The 18,569-nt window shown below is 40.1% G+C and overlaps 1 protein-coding gene across 1 annotated transcript in view; it reads left to right on the plus strand.

Annotated features, from left to right (window-relative positions):
• RAPGEF1 (Rap guanine nucleotide exchange factor (GEF) 1) overlaps positions 1 to 18,569 on the plus strand; it is a gene marked incomplete at its 5' end in the record, with an annotated part of 86,264 nt that overhangs the window by 15,736 nt on the left and 51,959 nt on the right. The window contains 4 exons of the mRNA XM_006892598.1: positions 1,323 to 1,479; positions 15,563 to 15,651; positions 16,633 to 16,785; positions 17,447 to 17,570. Coding sequence (XP_006892660.1) covers positions 1,323 to 1,479; positions 15,563 to 15,651; positions 16,633 to 16,785; positions 17,447 to 17,570 — 523 coding nt within the window. The remainder of the gene's footprint in view (positions 1 to 1,322; positions 1,480 to 15,562; positions 15,652 to 16,632; positions 16,786 to 17,446; positions 17,571 to 18,569) is intronic.

Genomic DNA, 18,569 nt, shown 5'->3' on the forward strand with positions numbered 1-18,569 from the left:
TGGAAGAGGGAGCGGCACACTCTTCTTTTCTCTCTGTTGTAATATAGTAATTTAAGCTAGAAAAATCAGCCTGTTTCGAATTCTAAAAGAAAATATCTTTAGTTCTTTAAAAATATGTAGAAGGTATAGAGTCTTCATTTTAGCCACTCTCTATATCACTATATCATCTTGAAAGTACTCAGAGGTTCTGCTTTTTTGTGTTTTAGCATTGTGGTATAACTAGGACTTTAATTGTCTCGTGATCTGACAGGTATGTATTGCCTACCAATATTTCCATCCTCTCAAGCTCCTTGAGAAGCTGCTATCCTAGTTTAGTATGTACCACTGCCTAGCAGGGCCCTGTACAACTGACTTAATCTAAACAAACAGGCCTTAAAACTCACCACTCCACCACCAGCGCCCTCTTAGAATATATGTATCCTGAATTTTTTATGAAAATCAATGTTACCTAAAAAAAAAGATGTTTTTTACTCTTGATTTCAGCATTGTTAAAAACCTATCAACTGAAAATTCCAAGCAGAGAATAATTCAGTCACACTAGCCCCTCACCCCTGCATCTCAAACCACCACCACTCTACGACACCTTACCTCCAAACTATTACTCTTGAGGTAATCTTCATTAGTGTATCCCTCCGATATCTCAGATTTGCTTACTTGGATCCACAGTCAACACCTTTGCTACCAGCATTCAGGAGATCAGGAGGCATACTCCACTGGGAAATTCTGTAGTCAGGGACCTACAGATTATTGAGGAGCATTGATGTCAGTTTGAAGACAAAGGTGCACTTTATTCCAGCCATGGTCTTTTCAGTCACTTGCTATGCATCTGAGAGCTGGACATTGAATAAGGACGACAGAAGAAGATTTGACACCTTTAAACTATAGTGTTGGAGAAGAATACTGACTATCCCATGAACTGTCCAAAGAACAAACAGATATATCTTGGAGAAGCTGCAGCCAGCACGCTCTTTGGAGGCAAAGATGATGAAGCTTTATCTCACGTACTTTGGATGTGTTTCTAGGAAAGATTATTCCTTGGTGAGGGACATCATACTTATAAGGGACAGTGAAGGAGAGGAAGACCCTTAACCAGGTGGATTGACACAGTGACTTAAGCAATAGGCTTGAGTGTGTCAGATCTGTTCTTCGTAGGAGTACTGTGAGTCATATTTGACTCAGCAGCACCTAACAACAATATAGAAAATGAGGGAATTAAGCCCACACTAGGAAATTCTAATGAATTCCATGAATGGTCATGTTTTAGTTTTGTTTTTGGTGTTTTTTTTTAAATGTGAACATTAAAACTATTTCCTTCCTTCCAGCTCAGCCCTCTCCTCCTGCTATAGCCGAGTATACCAAAGTCTTGGCAACCTCATTCGCTGGTCTGACCAAGTGATGCTAGAAGGTGTGAACTCAGAAGATAAAGAGATGGTGACGACTGTGAAGGGGGTTATCAAAGCCGTGTTGGACGGAGTGAAGGTATGAGCCGTGGGTTCCAGGCAGTCCTCAGTAGGGACTTGGTGCAGCCTCTGTGCTGCAGGCTTGTTCCTGAACTTAATACATTAGAAAGTCTTCCACATTTTCTGAAATGACTTGCTACTCAATCCAAAAGCTGCTTAATTCTCTGAGGACTAGTGCAAACAGATGTTAGGCAATATAAGCCTTTGGAGTATTTGTCCTTATTGTTAGAAATGCAGCCAGAAGCAGCCAACCTTTATTGAGCATTGTATTACATTTTCAGTGAGTCTGTTTTTAAATCACAGCTCTGACTATGTGTGCTTTGACATTGATGGTTAGCAAAACTCCCAGCATGTGTGTATTCTAAAAACTTTGGGAATCTTACTTTTTTAAAAAAATAAAAAGACTGGATTGAGGTGAATAGGAAGTGAAATTGTGTGTATTTGATTGCTATCCAGTGTATGTCTGTGTGCCTCTCAGGGCAGTCAGAAAGAGCGTAATGGAAAATGATGCATCATAGTTAAAGAAGCAGCAAAGGCCATAGGGAATCTGGAACTAGAATCCAAAGGAAAAGTTAAAACCCTGACTATGAAATTATGTCATAGTGGGTAAGGAGCAAGGCAGAATGTAGGGCATACAATGAGAGAGCCTACAGTTCATTACTAGGACTGTTAACAGTGGTAAGCAGAGACCTTTATGTTAATAGGAGGTTAAATAATATAAAGAAGCCTTGAGGCCCTGCTGGATATGACTCTCAGGTTAGCCATGTATGAGTGTGTGATGTTAGATAATTTACTAAACTGCTCTCTACTTTAGTTAACTCCTCTATAAAATAGTTAGAGAGAATACCTACATCCGAGGGTGATATGAAAGGTCAAGTTCGCTAATACATGTAAATCCCTGAGAACAACGCCAGGCACACAGTAAGCACTCAGATCTTATGCTGTTATTAATTATGTCGTGCTAAATGCATACTTTGCAACATGGCTTGACAAAGGTTGTGTCCGCTTCCTTTCTAGACATTTTAATTCAAAATTGCAACTAATATGCTTGCTCCAAATTTTTTTTAAAAATCCTTTCCCATTTACCCATGTTACCAAATTCTTGAAACCTACATCCTTGGTTGACATTCTATAGTAACTGTGTTCTCTGCAAGTCAGAATCAACTTGATGTCATTGTTTAGTAGCTCTGGATGACCTCCCCAAAGGATAAAAATTACAGAGCGGAGCCAGTAATACAAACTGCTCAGGAAGGAAATGTATCAGCTGGAGAAGTGTTGGGCATATTTCATTAATGTAGTCCATGCAGGTTGGGCTTATCTAGCTAGTCCTGTCCAAGCTCCTAGAAATGTTTCTATTAAAAAATGTTGCTTTTCAGGTGACATTGTTAAAAGTTTTTCTCTGCCAATTCGATTATGATTCAGTTGTTCAAAACAAATTATAACTCCCAGAACGGAAGAGATTGAGTTTTCACCCATGAAGCTGTATGACACCCTGAAGACTTACTTTAAGGAATCATTAGATTAAAGCGCCATTATATCAGGGAGCTCTAATGGCCTGATGCTGCGCTGCCAACCCAAAGGCCCAAAGGCATGTGGTTCGGATCCACCAGCTCCTGCATGGAAAAGATGGGTAATCCTCTCCCATGCAGTTTACTCTTTCTGAAAACCTGCTGGTGGGTCCTAACTTGATGGTACATAATAACATAACAACATATCAGTTGGTAAAATGTTCTCATAGTGAAATAGCAATTTTTTTTATTTTTCAAAGTGGACAGGAGAAAAAGGAAAGAAAAAAATAATAGAGAAAACTATAGGCTATGAACATGTTGATGACTGAAAGAAGTTAACTTTTCCACAGAACAGAGACATTCTAGGTGAAGCATTCTGTAGGTTCAATTTAGTTTCATTTCATCAAAAAGTATTTGTTGAGAATGACATGAGTGCCAGGTAATATGAGGGAATTGGGACTACAGCATTGAACCAAACTGGCATATCCCTAACTTCATGGAGCTGAAAATCTAAAGAGGGCAGGGAAGAATCACAAGCATGTACAATTAAATAATTTTAACTGAAAAAAAAGTCATTTTAATTAAGACAAGGGCTACAAAGGAAAAATAGTTCATAATATTATAGTGTACTGGTCTACTTACTTTCTAGCCCTCAAAGGACATTTCCCTAAGGAAGAGATACTTAAGCCAAGACCTGAAGGTTAAGCAAAAATAGCTTTGTGTTATTGGAAGCTTTTTGTAACTCCTGTCAATCAAAGCAATAAGAATAATGTGGGGGGTTTTTTTTGTTTGTTTGGTTTTTTTTTGCTTGTTGTTAAGGTCTAATAGTAATAATAGCTAACAATTATGGAGGATTTTTCTACACTATTTTATTTATCCTCAGAACAGCTGTCTGTTATCCCTTCCCGGATACAGAAACTAAGGCCCAGGCACACAAGTAATAAGTGGCAAAGTTCCACTCAGGCCTGTTGGACTCCCAGACCTTGTGCACACAGCAGTCATTTCCTCCTTACCAAAAAGAGAAAGATTCACATTGTGTCCAACTCCAAGCCAGTTAGCTCCTAGCCTCTCTCACTATCCCTGTCGGACCTACAACATCGTATACGCCCATGTTCTTTCTGGTAGATGAGCGAGCCTCACTTGGCAGAAAGAAATCAAATACATTTCCAAGGATGCTGTCATCCCATTTGGAGGAAGAATGTTGTTGGCATGTTCCCTTACACTGACTCACCATCTTTGAAGTAACTCATTTCACTTACTAGATGGAATCTTTTTGCCTGTTTGCTTGGAGGTTTTGAAAAAGTGTTTTAAACAGGCTTACTTTGGTTTTGTTTGTGAATGAATTGGGAGATTTGTTGTTTAACACCCACTGCCCTCCATGAGTTCCACTTGATAGCTGTATGTGTAGCCTTAGGCAACTACTTTTTTGAGTCTTAAATATCCTAAAAACATTTACCCTGAGGAGCTAAGGAAAGACTAAATAAGATAATATCTGTAGAGTACTTGGCACAAAGTAGATGTCTAAGGCATGTGGGGTTGCTATGAGTCAAAATATACTTAGGGCACCTAACAAGCACAGGTACGGTAAGTTTTTGGGTGAAAACAAGCCACAGCCATTGAGTCTGTTTGGGCTTGTACTGACTACCCATCTCATTCCCATTCTCAGTTCCCTGCTAGCCTATGGGTTAGGAACCCAACACCTTACATACTACAGCACTAGGACTCCTACTGTTCACTATGTTGTTGTTGTTGTTACTGTGTACTATCAAGTCAGAACTGACTTGGAGCTGACCCTCCAGCAAGTTTTCAGATGCAGTAAGTCACACAGGAGGAGATTGCCCATCTTTCGTCCATGTAGCAGGTGGTGGATTCAAACCGTGTTCCTTTAGGTTAACAGTGCAAATCCTCACCATTAAGCCACCACCAGAGGTCCCCCGCTGTTAGCTGTGTTGTTGTTGTTAGGTGCCTTCAAGTCGTAGACTACTCATCTATAGAAATATTAATTTCTTGAAACAGTTCATATTTACCAATGCTTGGCCAATGAATATGGCTCTTATAAATCTTAGATAAAAATAGTTTTCTTCTCTGATCTAGCCTAGGCAGGACCTTTACTGCTGGGAGCCTGAAGGTCAGAAATAACAGTAACTCTCAGAGGATAGAAATCTTTCAGGAATCTACAGATCTGCATTTTCCTTTTTCTCCCGGTACCGTACTCAGCTTAGCACCTTGCTATTAAAGAATTTAGCTCATCAAAATCAAGTAGATATTTGTCTTTTTGATACCAGCATCTCAACTCTTCCCAGCATGCTCATTTAAATTTCAACTTCCCTTTGACCTCAGACATAAAATTCTTTACTTTTGGCTCTGCTCAAACCAACCCTGTAAATTTCCAATCTCGAACATAGGACACTTTCTCCCATTTATATGCATGGGTGCATAGAAGCAAGAATGCCTTTTTTTCTCTCTTTAATCTCCTTTTGCTGATAAATTTGAGGAAAATCCTTGTGTTAAAAAGTCATGTCATTGTCCAAAATTGAACTTGCAGACCAAACTCAATTTATATAACATAATTATTTTAAAAGGAATGTTCTCCTGACAGTATCATTTAGGATTAGGCTTTTCATCTGACCCTAGAAGTCACTGATGGTTTCAAGTTTATCTTGTTTTTTATTGAGATATAATATGTATATCATACATAATCCAAAACTTGTTAGAATATCCGCAGAATTCTACGACCATCACTATGCTAAATTTTAGAACATGTTTATCATCCTCCAAATAAATCTCATACCTGTTAGCTACCACCAATATCACCAGCTCCTCCATCCCCTATTGCTAGGCAATTATCAGTCTTCTTTCTGTCTTTGGGCTGAACTCTTCTAGATGTTCTTGTGGATTTAGATGTTTTCAAGTCTGCAATGACTTATAGAATCCTGTAAAGAACAGATCTAGACTTTGCCCTGTTTCACACCGAGTCCTCACAATCTCTGCCATGTTCAAGCCCATTGTTGCAGTCACACTGTCATTGTGTAGCATTGAGGGTCTGCTTCTCTTGCTAGCCTTCTGTTCTAAGCATAATGTCTTTTTTCCAAGGTCTGGTGCCTGCTGAAACATGCCCACGTATGTGAGAAAAATTTTTGCCATCCTTTCCTCTAAGCACCATCCTGGTTGGCACTTCCTCTGAGATAGATTTATTTGTTCTTTTGGCATTCTGTACTCTTCACCAACACTGTGATTCAAAGGCACCAATTCCTCTTTAGTCTCTGTACTCCTTATCCAACTTTCATATGCATATGAAGCAACAGAAAATACCATGACTTAAGCCAGGTGCACCTTAAGTCTAGAAATTGACATCCTTGCTCTTTAATACTTTCAAGAAGTCCCTGATACACAGTATGATCGAGCAATCCCAGAAGTAGGAACAACAGCATAAACTAATTTCCACACACTCATGTTTATTGCAGCATTATTTACAGTAGCAAAGAGTTGAAAACAGCCCTCAAGTGTCCATCATCAGACAAATGGCTAAAGAAACTGGTACATTCACATGATGGAGGATTATGCATCACTAAAGAACAATCAAGAATTCATTAAATATTGCACAGAATGGGTGAATCTAGAACAAATTAAGCTGTGTGATGTAAACAAAAAGACAAAAATGGTGTAAGACCCCTATTTTTAAAAGCTAAGGAAATATTTTAATGGAGACTCAATCTTAGATAGGAAAGGAAGGAGGGGAGAGTAAAAAGGCAATATAGGTAAATTGTGTGAAGGGAAAGGTAATATAACAGATTGATAAGATATTGTAATTAATTATAGTAGTGGCAAGTAATGTTTAAAACAAAATATTTTTTAAATATTGTATGAAAACCCAATTTATAAACCTTTTACATCCTGTTTAGAAAAGAGATCCTTGACAGCAGATATGCCCATTGTAACACATCTTTTTATTTCTTGACTACCTTGGGGGAAATGGGAATCCCAGAACACTTGATTGTGCTCATGTAAAACCTATACTTAGACCAGGAAGCAGTCCTCAGAACACCAGGGAAACACTGCATGGTTCAAAATCAGGAAGGGAATAAGTGAGAGATGCATCATGTCTCCATACCTTTTCAATCTATATGCAGAACAGATCATTCAGGAGGCTGAGCTTTATGAGGAGGAATGTGGCATCAGGATTGGAGGAAGACACAACAACCTACGTTATGCAGATGACACAACCTGACTTGCTGAAACTGAAGAGCACCTGAATTGCTTGCTGCAGAAGGTCAAAGAGTGTAGTCTTCAATATGGATTGAAGCTCAACATCAAGAAGACAAAGATTCTCACCACTGGGCCAATTAACAACACCATAATAGGTGAAGATTAAGGTTGTTATTAATTACAGCTTGCTCGGCTCCACAATCAACACTCTTAGCACCAGCAGTCAGGAAATCAAAAGACAAATTGCATTGGGAAAATCTGCTGTCAGGAACCTCTCAAGAGCACTGAAAAGAAACGATGCCAGTCTAGAGACTAAGATGTGCCTAGTCCAGGCCATGGTCTTCCCAGTTACTTGCTATGCATCAGAGAGCTGAACATTGACTAAGGATGACAGAACAATTAGTGCCTTCGAATTGTGGTGCTGGAGAAGAGTCTTGAATATACCATGGACTGCCAAGAAAACAAATAGGTCTGTCTTAGAGACGGTGAAACCAAGATTCTCCTTGTAGGCTAGGATTTTGAAGCTCCATCTCACATACTTTGGGCATGTAGCCAGGAGAGACTGTCCATAATGCTCAGAAGGGTGGAGGGACAGTGCAGGAGAGGAAGACTCCAGATAAGATGGATTGATAACAGTAATTGGAGTAATTGGGTTTGGTATGTTGGAATTTGTGAGACTAACTTGGGTCAGGTTAGGGTTCAGAGCTGTTACATAGGGTCGCAGGTGACTCTACAGCACCTAACAATAAAAACTGGTACCAACCCTGTTGATTATGGATCCAAGCAAAATGAAATTGCTGACAACCTCACAATTTTCTCCATCAATCATGATGTTGCTTGTTGGTCCAATGGTGAGGGGTTTTGTTTTCTTCATGTTGAGGTCTATGTTGAAGACTATAGTCTTTGATATTTTTCAGTAAGCCTTCTTTCTGCAAGAAAGGTGGTGTCATCTACATAGCAGTTCCTGTAATTTGAATCACAATATATGGTCTTTTGTTGCTGGTTTCTTTTACTTAGTTTTATAGTTTTAAGTTCATCCATGTTGTAGCATTTTCTGTTCTATTTTTAATTTCTCTTTATTGTTAAATAATACTCCATGTTGTAAACGTACCATCTTTTATTCATTAATTGTTTGATAGATATTTAGTTGTTTCTACTTTTCAGCTATGATGAATAGTAGTGCTTTGAATATCTATGTACAAGTTTTTGTACACGTTTTCTCTTGGATATAAGCCAAGGCCTGAAATTACTTGATATCATACGCTTCTGTTCTTGTTGTTATGTGCCTTCAAGTTGAGTACGACTCATAACCACCCTATGAACAACAGATCTGAACTGTGTTATTCTGTACCAATCAACTCGGACATAATTGAGCCCAGCCCTGCAGTCACTGTATCAGTCTCTCATTGGGCTCTTCCTCTCTTTCACTGACCTTCCACCTTTCCTAACGTGTTGTCCCTTTCCAACAAATACCCCTTCTAACAACATGTGAGGCAAAGTATGTGAGGTAAATCTTCACTATCCTTGCCTCTTGGGAGCACTCTGGCTGCACCTTCATATGTTGTTGTTGTTGTTGTTGTTAGGTGCTGAGTCAAGTACAACTCATAGCCACCTGATGAACCAATCTGAACCCTGCTTTATCCTGTGCCTTCTAATCTGGGAAGACTACCCCTAATACTATATTCCTCTGTTGTTCATAGGGTTTTCAGAGGCCTTTTATTTCAGAAGTAGATGACCAATCCTGCTGCCTAGTCTGTCTTAATCTGGGGCCACTGCAGAAACCTGTCCACCATGTACGACCCTTCTGACATTTGAAACACAAGTGTCGAAGTTTCCAGCATCATAGCAACCCATATGTTACCCCAGTACAACAAACTGACAGCAGTGCTGTACTAATAAGAGCAAGCAATAAACAAATACGCATATACCCACCTTAGCTTCATATGTTGTTGTTATATGCCATTAAGTCAAAATTGACTCATAGCTGACCCTCAAGTGAGTTTTCAGAGGCAGTAAATTGCATGGGAAGAGATTGCCTATCCTTCTCCCACAGAGCACCTGGTGAATTCAAACCTCATGTTTTGGGATTGCAGCCCAGATGGGGGGGGAGGTTTTTGTATTTTTTTTTTTTTTACACTTTTAACTCAGCATTTTATTACCAGTAATATTATGCAAGTCTGTTGAGCAGTAGCCTTGTTTATATCTAAATGAGTTTATTACTCTTACAACTAATTACACTTCCCTTTTTACATTGGTTGCTAGAAACCCTGAATCAAATAGCCAACCTACTTTTAGCAAGTAGGCAGAATCCTGCAATAAGTATCTGTTAAATTGTTCTATCCTTGGCTTCATCTAGTATTGCTGGGTTTTTTTTCTTTTTTGTAACGATATTCCTTTGTTGTTGTCATTATTATTGTTGTTTTTATGTGCCATCAATCACTTGCCACTCATAGCGACTATGTACAATAATAGCCCTGAAACCTGCTCTATCCTTTGCCAACATTACTGTCTCTGACACATCTACCCTCATTACCCCAGTCACTGAATCAATCTATCTCATCACTGGTCTTCCTTTCTTTCTCTGTCCCTCTACTCTCCCAAGCATGATGTCCCTCTCCAAGGACTGGTCCCTCCTTGCATCATGACCAGAGTATGGTCAGATGAAACCTCAGAGTCCTTGCCTCCAAGGAGCAGCCTGGTTTCATCCTCTCCAAGACAAACTTGTTTGTTCTCCTAGCAGTCCATGGTATACTCAGTACTCTTCAACACCACAGCTCAAAGGCATCAGTTCTCTTTCTACCAGCCCTAGTCATTGTCCAGATCTCTGACAACATAGCAAGTAATTGCAAAGAATATGGCCTGAACCAGGAGCACCTTGGTCTCCAGACTGACATTGTTGCTCAGCAGCAGCACAGGTTTTTGCCACTAGGCCACTGTTTAATCCTATAAGGAACTGCCACTCTGCTTTCCTAGGAGGCTGTACGACTTTACATTCTTACCAGTATTGTAAAAGTATTACAGTTTCTCTGCATCTTCACTAATGTTGATGACTTGAATTTTTTTATTATTATTTTTCTAGGCTATCCTAATTGGGGAGCAGTGTGGTGTGGTAAATAACACCTCATTTGATTTCTGTTTCTCAGTGGAGTCACCATAAGGAGTTCTGATGGCACAGTGGTTAAGTGATTGGACACCATCACCACCACCACCTGTGCTACAGTAGGAATGACGTGGTGATCTGCTCCTATGAGGTTACAGCCTCTGAAAACCTGTAAGGCAGGTCTCCTCTGTCCTCACAGGTTGCTGTGAGGTGGAATCTGCCCAGTGGCACACAACAACTGTAGCAACCTCTGGTCATCTCATGTGTTCTTGACAATAAGGTCCGGCAGTGTCAAAAAGGGTTTTGTCTTAACTGCTAATCTTAAAGTTGTAGTTTGAACTCACTCATTTGTACTGAGAAGAACATGTCTGGCAAGCTGCTGCTTTTATGACTACAGACAAGCAAACCCTAGAGAACAGTTCTTCAATGTAACACGTTAGTTTTCCGTGATCTGAATCAACTCTGACACCAGCAATGGCTAGTGATTTAAGCACCTTTTCATGTGTTTATGATTATCATTACACCCACTCCTCACTTACCAACATGGTTAGGTTCTGAAGACCAGTTGTTATGTGAAAAATGATCTTGTGTGAAAATGAAAAATTTTGGTTTTACCTGTTTTCAGGCCATGCATCTGTTATTTCTTATTTAGAAAATAAGATTAAAAAAGTGGTAATAGCTAATATTTACTGATATGCTTGTCGTTGTGACAAATCTGTCACTCACTCTTGTGGAGTTAGTTCTGACCCCATCAGATTTCCAAGTCTGTACTTTTTTCCCCCCAATAGAAATTTATTTTCTCATAAAATAGAAATATATTTCTGATGTGAAATTTGTTTTTGTATTTTATTGTTACTGTTAGGTGCCAATGACCAAGTATAGCGTTTTTAAAGGAAGAGGACAGTCCTTCTTCTCCCAAGAAACAGCAAGTGAATTTGAACCACCAGTGATGCACCTTTTGATTAGAAGTGCAACCCCTTATAGACTAAACCAACAGGGCTCCCTGTGACAGTTCTGCTGTGGGTTACTCCTCTGTGAAGGATACTGGAGGAGACAAAGCCGGGTAAAGCCAGGCTGGGTGGCCTTGCTCTGTCATCTAGGAGACTCAGTGCTTCCTCCAAAGGTGCTGGGAGCCTGGACCCACTCAAGTGGAGGCTTCATTTGAGTTCAGCTCACTTTGGAATGTCAAGAAACTTGCTTTCTTCCAGACACCCTTTTCTATGTCTCTTTCTTTGCTCCCTTCCCATCCCACAGCAATTTTTAACTACAAAGTTTGGGGCTGCTTAGAACCTAGCAACCCAGCACAGGCTCCACCTGGCTCTCTGGCTGTCTGTGTGTGCCCAGAGGCTGGGGCCAAGGAGGAGGCTAGCCTCTTGTAGCAACTGGACAGCCTCACTTGTAGGAGCAAGCAGAGGGCATAGAGCTGCAAGGCCCGGCTCCCCGGAGACCATCCAGAGGCCTCCTCTTGGGAGGAGTATTCTCCCCAGAGACCATCCACAGGCCCTTCTCGGGGTATGTTTCTCATAGACCATCTGGATGCCCTACTTGTGGGAGGAGGTGTGCTCCCCAGAGGCCATCCAGAGGCCTTCCTCATAGAAGAAGTGTGCTCCCCAGAGACCATCCAGAGGCCCTCTTTGTGGAAGGGGGATGTGTTCTCCAGAGGTCATTGGGAGGCCCTCCTCCGGGAGTGGGAGCGGATCTTCCACAGCCTCCATGCTGACCACTTCATTCATGCATCAGTAACAAGATTGTAGATTATTTACTATTGTTGGAAGTTTGAAATGTCAAATAATAAAATAGTCAATAAGTAAGTGTGTATCATCTTTGGAGAAATGTCTATTCTTAGTCCATTTTTTAATTGGGTTATTTGTCTTTTTATTATTGAATTGTAAGTCATCTTAACCATTTCTTACAAAGAACCTGCAGTCTGAAGAACCAAGCTTCCATATGTTGAGATGGCATGTAGAGACCATAGTCAGAATACTAACTTTGCTATTGCTACTTTATGCTTGGTGATTGTTTCTAGAACTTTTCCATGGACAGATCTTGGAAGTTTATGTTTAGTCTCCTTAAGATCAAACACATCATGAATTTATAGTAATGATGCCAATTCAAATTCAAGACCACAGGGTTTTTTATGAACTTTCATCAATTTTCTTCATCTTGTACACACATGGAAAAGAAAAATGTTTTCAGCAATACCAACATAGAAACTCATGTTTTTTCCCCACAGTACTAGCAGAAAAGTCTCAGAATTATAACACCAACCTCTGTCTATAAGCTCCAGTGACCTAGTAGGTAAAGAGTTGCACTAACAAGACAGAGGCACTTGGAATCCACCAACGACTCTATGGGAGAGAGATGAGTAATCTCCTCCATGCAATTTACTGACTGAAAACCCACTGAGGGATCACCTATGAGTAGGTTCTGATGTGACGGTACATAACAATAGCAGTTTGTTGTAGCAGAGAATTTGAAGTTGCTTCTGGCCACCTTCCTTTTATACCCATGATCTTTTCAGTTTCTTCCTATGCTGGATAATTAATAAAGTTAACAAAAGAAGAATTGATGCCTTTGAGTTGTAGTGTTGGAGAACTGTACTGGATATCCCATAGGCTGCCAAAAGAACAGTCTTTTTCTGTCTTGGAGAAAGTGTAGCCAGAGAACTCCTTAGAGGAAAGCATGGCAAAGCTTTGTCCCTCATACTTTGGGCATGTTGTTAGGAGGGGCTAGTCCTTGGAAAAAGATACGATACTTGGAAAGGTGAAAGGTTAGCAAAAGAGCAGAAGACCCTCAACAAGTAGAGTTGACATAGTGACTGGGCTCAAGAAGTTTAGAGATGATAATGGCACAGATTAGGGGAGGGTTCATATCCTTTGTTCATAGGAGTTATAGTTGACTCACAACAACAACCAGACACTGTCCTGGGCACTTGGTATAAAATAGTCACCAAGACAGATACATTCCTCAGTATTTCAACCAACTACCATCTGCCAAAAGGCAAAGATACTAAAGGTATCATCATTTGTTTTCTTCCAGAGAGAAGGCTGAGACTTGCAATAGGAGAAATTGAGCTCTTGCCAAGTTACAAATGGTCAGCTCTGAATGAGATTAGGGTATTAACACAGTAGCCAGATTGCTTGCATATTTTAAGAGTTCTTTTCTATCTGTGATAGATAAGACAAGTTGAGACTAAAGACCTTCTAGCTAGTCTGTTTGTACTAGAAGGCTGGTAATGAATTTAAAAAGCTGTCCGCCCCTCTTCACACTCTTTTCAAGCCTAGGCCAGTGAACTGGTGGAAAGGAGAGTTGCTGCAATCAGGACACCATCTTGGAATTTGGGTGCATGCTTGCACATGTGTGCCTGTCATTCCATGATTCCTTTGCCAGCATGCATTAGTTGAGTTTCCACAGCTGTTTTTCAAGAAAGATGGCAATCTAATTACAATTGCTCAAGAATCAATGAAGAATTGGAGGAACTTTCTCCACTTCAGCAAATGCAAATGTACAGGCTTTTCTGTATTACTTTTGCCTGTTTAATAACCCTATTGGCACAGTGGTTAAGCAGTCCACTGTTAACTGCACCATGCTCTGTGGGAGAAAGATGTTAACAGTGGGCTTCTGTAAAGATCCGCAGCCCCCTGCTCTGTCTTGTAGAGTTACAGTGAGTCAAAATCAACTTGACAGCAAGGGATTTTGGTCCTGTGCTCTACTTGTAAAGAAGAGTGAACCTGAGAATGGGGATTTCTAGTCACTTTGTTCTGGCACTCTGCTTCTGATTCTGTGATGCCCTCCACATGGCCTGGCAATGAGGTTTTTAGGAGATACTGCTCTCTCAAGCTTTAAAATTCCCATTCTACTTTATGTATTCATATTCTCTCTCCCTCTCCCCTTCTCTCTCTGTTAGCCCCAGCTAAGCAGCTATTACTTACATATTTGTAAAGTTTTATTTCACTTTTAAATTGTGATAATACTAAACTACCCATATTCTTTTTGCTTCTAGTCCTTGACTCTTTGAGATCTCACTACAGTTCTTTAAGAACTTGTATTAGATTATAAAAAGGGGTGGTCTTTAGTCTGACTATGTAGAATACATACTTTTCATTGTTTTTTGATGTGTTTTTTCTTTTTCAGAAGTAATACATATACATTGTAGAAAATTTAGGAAATAACAGATAATCAAAATAAGAGGTATTTCATAGCCATATACGTTTATTCTTAGCTTCATTTGTGTCCAAAAATAGATTTATAACATATAAACCAATGTACCACCTGGTGGTGGTTGTTGTTGTTTTTGTTTTGTTTTGTTTTGTTTTCATTTAACAGTATGCTAAAAGCATCTTTCCGAGTAATTGCATACTCTTATTATAACTTATTAAACTAACCTTAAAGTTTAAAAATAGCCACAGTAGACAAGCCTGTAGAGTGAAAAAGAACACTCAAGAGGAACTTGGTCCTCAGAGCAACTAATTAGCTATTTAAAAAGGCAATAGAGCAGTCTTTGTCCAGAACAAAACTCAGAAGGTAGGAGAGAAGGGCAAATGGAAAGAGGAAACCCAAGGAGGAAGTGGGAAAGGTGCTGTGACATTGAGAGGAGTGCAGCTAACATCACAAAATAAAGTGTGTGTAAACTGTTGTATAGGAGACTATTTCGCTCTATAGGCATTCTCTCAACACCAGTGTAATAGTCCTTGCCCATAGAATCATGTCTTAATTTCTTAATTGTGAGTATACAGATATTAGAAAACAAGCAAAACTGAATAGCTTAGGAGAAGGACAGCGACTGCTAATGTGTGTAAGATTATCTCCGGAGACTTGAAAGTATGCTAAGATTTATTATCTTGATGGTTGTACAACTCTGAATGTACTATGACTATTTTGGGCCATCATCATACTCACAGGATAACGGCGCTGGGAAACTGAAAAGTAGTTCTTCCCTTACAGATTGACTGGAAATCTGTTCTGCTGGGAATTTGCATTTGTATGATAAAACTTAATCATTTTGAGACAGTGGGATTGATTTATTTCCCCTTTCTATAAGGAAGTGCACTTTTGCATTTGAAATGTCTTAGTGTGCTATTGAGGTAGTTTTGGAAGGTAGGGGACATTTTGGGAAGTTATACAGAGTTCTAAGTCAAAACCCACTTGCATTTATGTTGGTGGGGGATCTGTAGGCACCTAAACGAAATACATCAGTGAAGAACAGCCAGCCAGCCTAGCTTGGGAAAAACCAGCAATGAAAGACACCTCCCCTGTGGCTCATTGCTCCTTTCTTATGCTGGGTGTAGGAGCTGGTCAGACTTACCATCGAGAAACAGGCACATCCTTCTCCAACAAGCCCAGTGAAGCCCAGCTCGCCTGCCTGCAAAACTGAGAGGTAAGTGCTGATGAAACTCCTGTCATGCCTCTGTTTGGTTGCAAAGTAACAATGTACTTGAAGAAGAATGAGGGCCAAATAATGAGAAATATACTTGAGAAGGAATGAGCTAAATTGAACAGCCCACACTGGATAGATGGTGTGGGCCCAGTATTCCTATTTTATTGATAAGTATTGGATTATTGTTGTTGTTGTTGTTGTACACCATTGAGTCAGGACCAGCCCATATCTAACCCTCTAGTGGGTTTTCAGAGACAGTAAATCACACAGGAGTGACTTGCCCATCTCTCTTCCATGGTGGATTCTAACCACATATCATTGCATTAGCAGTGCCGTTCCTTACCACTAAGCCACCAGAGCTCTCTTAAGTGTTTAATAAGAATCTGTAGTACTTTAAAAATATGTGTGTGCTTTACCCGTACTTTGGAGTATTGCCTGGTCTCACATTTAACTATTCAGTGTGAGCATATAGAAGGTTAATGTGTGAGCCTGAACAGTAACTACCACTAGTGCATTTCCTGATCAGCTTTATTTCATATTAGAACCTTTTTAGGGTTGTGTGTTGGAGTTTTATCAGAGAGTATTTGTATTTTTGTAGTATTATCTTTACCAAGAAAGTAAACTGAGGGTAACATGGACCATTTTACTGCCTATCAAAAATTTCATCTACAAACCCCTAGTAAAACGTAAGTTTGGAACATTTTGGGAGCCTCTAGATCATCTTGAGGGCTCTGGTGACGTAATTATTAGGGTGTTGTGCAGCTAACACAAAAGTCATGCCTCTTTGGCAGTTGGAATCCAATCCACCGACCTCTCCGCGGGAGAAAGGTGTGCAGTCTCCTCCAATGCCTTTTACAGCCTAGGAAACCCAGTGGAGGCTCAGCTCTGAGTTGGTTACACCCCGACAGCAGAGAGGGGTTTAATTTAGGGACCTCAGCCATGGGATTGTGCTATAACTTCACCTTCTTGTATGTTCTCCAGCCAGTCTGAGCTCCCACTGACAGATCGAGAGATGGAGATTCTGAACAATACAACTGGGATGTCACAGTCGAATGAGCTACTCCCCGACTCCACAGATGAAGAGGTTGCACCTCCCAAGCCCCCTTTACCTGGTATCCGGGTGGTTGATAATAGGTAATGATGATGTCGTGTTCCATTTCCATCCTACTACACCCCTCTCTGTTAGCACTTTTTTTTTTAATTTATTTTATTTCATTATTTTTTGTGTGTACTGTCAAATCAGATCTGACTGATACAGGAGGAGATTGTTCTTCCTTCTCCAGCAGAGCATCTGGTGGATTCGAACTGTGTACCTCTGAGATTGCAGTGCAGCTTCTTGCGACTAGGCCACCAGAGCTCGCTTGTTAGCACTTCTTATGACATAAGTTGATGAGAGAATAGGTAGAGTGAACAAAAAAAAGAAATCTGATTCTTAGGATAATAAAGCTCCTTTGCTCATTTGAAGCTTTTGAAGTTTGGCCTGAAGTATTTTCCTTGCTTTGTAGCCTTAGCCAAGTAAAAACTTATATGCTGTATTCTATTAAAGGGGAGAATTTTTATGATATTTAGATTTTTGATTGTTGGGATTTTTCTATTTTTTAAAAAAATTATTTATTTATTTATTTATTGTTCATTTTATAGACTAACAAAAAGAAAGTGAGACAGGATTTGAAAGTATGAATACTAGGTGTGAAGAGTTTAATAATGAAAGAATCCCACATTCCAAACTGGTATCTTTCTAAAATATATTTTGTTTGCATTGTTTGTCTTGATTGGAATGTTTGGTCTATTTCAGCCCACCACCAGCATTGCCACCCAAGAAAAGACAGTCCGCTCCATCCCCTACCCGAGTGGCTGTAGTGGCCCCCATGAGTCGAGCTACTAGTGGCTCCAGTTTGCCTGTTGGAATTAATCGACAGGTAATGCAGCCCCATCCGAAAAGCAGAGTTGAGTTCTAGGGTTTGGTTTCTAAAGTTAAAAGAAACCAAGTGGTCTTTAGGCCCGGTTTCTAGGATGAAATAGCCACTCTTAGAACGGTTGAAGTCTTAATCGTGCTTCTCTTTCCAAGATATGGAGGAAGTTTCCCTACTGGGGAGTGGGACGAGAAAAAGGAATCAAGAGACATCTACTGAAGACAACTGAGTTCTACTTAAGGACCTCCCTTGCTACACACTCTCAGAATCCTAATGGTTCTTCCTCTGTAGTAACTGTAAAAGGAGCAGATGCAACATTGAGGTAGCCAGTCTAACTTCTGCCCACTTCAAAAAGGGAAACTGTTTCCATCAATAATATCTATGGTACTAAACAAATAGTTACATGGGCCTGACATGCCACTTCACATGCTCCTACACCTAATTCTACCAATCATTGAGTCTAATGTTTGTTGTAACTTGACTCATAGACTTTACTCACAGTTGTGGGGTTTTTTTGGGGAAATAGGCTTGGGAGTTGGGGAGGCAAAGAATATCACACAAAGCAAGTTCAGGTTTAGTTCAGCAGTCCCAAGGCAAATAACAGGACATGAATCCTCAACTATTAAAAGTCCAGGTTCAGTTCATCAGCACAGATGCACCTCTGGTTTCCTCAGTCACCTAGCAAGCAAACTTTACAAGTCAACTTTTCCTTCAGTCATCCAGCAAACAAAATTTTTAACTGTGATTCCATCTCCAGAGTTTCTCTGGTTACACCTTCCCACAGTTTGTTCACACTAGTGCCACGGTCTCTTCACCCTCTCCCCACCACCATCTCTCACAGTGTGAAAAACACTCTCCTATATTGATCCCACAGCTGTTGATGATTTGCAAGACCATGTGTCCATAGAAAGTATCTAGAGACCATTTTCCCAGTGGAGGCTACTGCAGTGGGTAGAAAAGCCAATTTTTAAAGTAATTTACTGACACTACAGACCAGATACATTT

This window comes from Elephantulus edwardii, unplaced genomic scaffold (assembly GCF_000299155.1).
Source record: "Elephantulus edwardii isolate Elephantulus edwardi_28Jun2011 unplaced genomic scaffold, EleEdw1.0 scaffold00116, whole genome shotgun sequence".
Lineage (NCBI taxonomy): Eukaryota > Metazoa > Chordata > Mammalia > Macroscelidea > Macroscelididae > Elephantulus > Elephantulus edwardii.